This window comes from Amphimedon queenslandica, unplaced genomic scaffold (assembly GCF_000090795.2).
Source record: "Amphimedon queenslandica unplaced genomic scaffold, v1.1 AMPQUscaffold_6282_Cont21757, whole genome shotgun sequence".
Lineage (NCBI taxonomy): Eukaryota > Metazoa > Porifera > Demospongiae > Haplosclerida > Niphatidae > Amphimedon > Amphimedon queenslandica.
In genome coordinates, this window is record NW_003553424.1 from 1 (window position 1) to 1840 (window position 1840).

At 36.6% G+C, this 1840-nt stretch overlaps 1 protein-coding gene across 3 annotated transcripts; it reads right to left on the reverse strand.

The window, feature by feature from the left end:
* Positions 1-15: 15 nt before the first annotated feature.
* On the reverse strand, positions 16-1094 carry LOC109592110 (cytosolic Fe-S cluster assembly factor NUBP2-like). 3 transcript variants are annotated; one of them, XR_002190179.1, is made up of 4 exons: positions 579-1094; positions 368-442; positions 187-311; positions 16-133 (listed from the first exon to the last, which is right to left on the reverse strand). XR_002190179.1 is itself a non-coding variant. In XM_020007658.1 (2 exons), the coding sequence occupies exons 1-2, from the start codon at positions 328-330 to the stop codon at positions 41-43; spliced, it is 237 nt and encodes a 78-aa protein (XP_019863217.1). In that variant the 5' UTR covers positions 331-528; the 3' UTR covers positions 16-40. The 3 variants fall into 3 exon arrangements, 1 of the variants encoding a protein (XP_019863217.1); XR_002190178.1 differs by having other exon boundaries at positions 187-442; XM_020007658.1 differs by lacking the exon at positions 579-1094 and having other exon boundaries at positions 187-528.
* Between the last annotated feature and the right edge of the window lie 746 nt (positions 1095-1840).

Below are 1840 nucleotides of genomic sequence, written 5' to 3' on the forward strand. Positions count from 1 at the left end.
AGACTGATAGTACTAATAATTAATAATTAATGATAGGGGCTTACCCATCAGTCCCTTGATGTACATCTCTACCAGTTAATGAAAACATGTGAGGTATACTAGGACCACATAAATCAATATCCAATATACCAACCTAACAACACACAAACAAACAAGTAAATATATAATATAAAAAAGATCTCTCACTTTCTTTCCTTCTTCAACCAGTCCCAGTGCTATTTGACGTGTTACTGTACTCTTACCAACTCCTCCTTTACCAGAGAGGACTAATATCACGTGATCCATTCTTGATAGATTCTTTCTTTCTCTTCCTGTAAGAATAAAAAGCATTGAAAGTTTAGCAAACCTGACGCCATTTTACATATACCAAGCTAGTCTCGCTGGCCAGGGAGGCAAGGGTCTGCCGGTCTGGCCTTGCCTATCTAATTGCAGAATCTTGTTGCTGCAAAAGAAAGAGAAATACTGTTATTTGAAAAGTAACTTATTGACGGGTATTTTATTTTATTTTATTTATTTTATAGTGAAACTGCGAGGCTGAGACAAATTAAATTAAATGTAAGCATTAAATAGAACATTACCTTTCTATTTCATTGTAACCTCTCTCCCTCCCTCTTTCTCTCCCTCCATTAGTTAGAATTGAGATCATTTCCACCGCCTCCTCCTAGACCAAACGATCCCTCGCTAAATATAGGAAGAAGAATTATTCCAAAAGAAGCTGGGCCTGACACTGTTATACCCCACCCTCTCTGGTCATCAACAATGAGGCAGTCGGGTAGCTCCGGAGGGACTACCCCCTTCACATTATCCTCTATCGTATCCTCGAGGCCTCGGCCACTGTTAGGAGACCAACTGTTGCCATGACACCAGCCATCAATGACTCAGCAGTTTTATCCTGCATTAGAGCAAGGGCTGAGGAAAGGAACAGGGCTCTGTTCAGAGCCGCAAGAGGAGGAGGAAGAGCTGAGAAGAGGAGACTTGAGGGTGAATCAATGAGACCTCCCAGTGGAAAGGTATTGAGACTATGGTATATTGCATATTCAGAATTTTGTTGTTTTTTAAAATGGCCGCAACTTGAAAAATTTAAGTCGGAATCGGCTCAAACTTTCTACACAGCATAAAGACATTAATATGTATCAGAAAATATAATTAAAAATTGGTGTGATTTCGGAGCCATTTTTTGGAAAAAACCATGGGCTATAGTCTTGGGTATTTTTCAGAATTTTGACATTTTCTTAAAATGGCCGTAACTTGAAAAATTGAAGTCGGAATCAGCTCAAACTTTCTACACAGCATAAAGACATTAATATGTATCAGAAAATGTAATAAAAAATTGGTGTGATTTTGGAGCCATTTTTTGGAAAAAAACCATGGGCTATAGTCTTGAGTATTTTTCAGAATTTTGTCATTTTCTTAAAATGGCCGTAACATGAAAAATTTAAGTCGGAATCAGCTCAAACTTGCTACACAGCATAAGGACATCAATATGTATCAGAAAATGTAATAAAAAATTGGTGTGATTTCGGAGCCATTTTTTGGAAAAAACCATGGGCTCACTCTACCAGCTGTTTACAAGAAATGTTTCGGAGCATTACATTACTTACATTAAATACATGAGAGTCTTTTAAAGCTACAAGCTCCTACGAGAGAGAAAATGAAAGAAAGGATAGGAGGAGAGAGATGAGAACAATAAAGTATAAATATACTACTAACTGATAATAGTTCACCATCACATTCTGTCAAAAAATATATAATATATAATAGTTTCATTATGCTAAATGCTTCAATGGCACTGCGTCATAAATTCATAATTATGCAGTAATTCCCAATTGTTTAATTAAAT

Excerpts from the sequence above, each read along its gene's own strand:
- LOC109592110 (XM_020007658.1), bottom strand. The coding sequence starts at position 330 with ATGCTTTTTATTCTTACAGGAAGAGAAAGAAAGAATCTATCAAGAATG. Across the intron at positions 134-186 it reads TGGTTGAAGAAGGAAAGAAA|GTTGGTATATTGGATATTGA; the intron begins GTGAGAGATCTT and ends GTGTGTTGTTAG.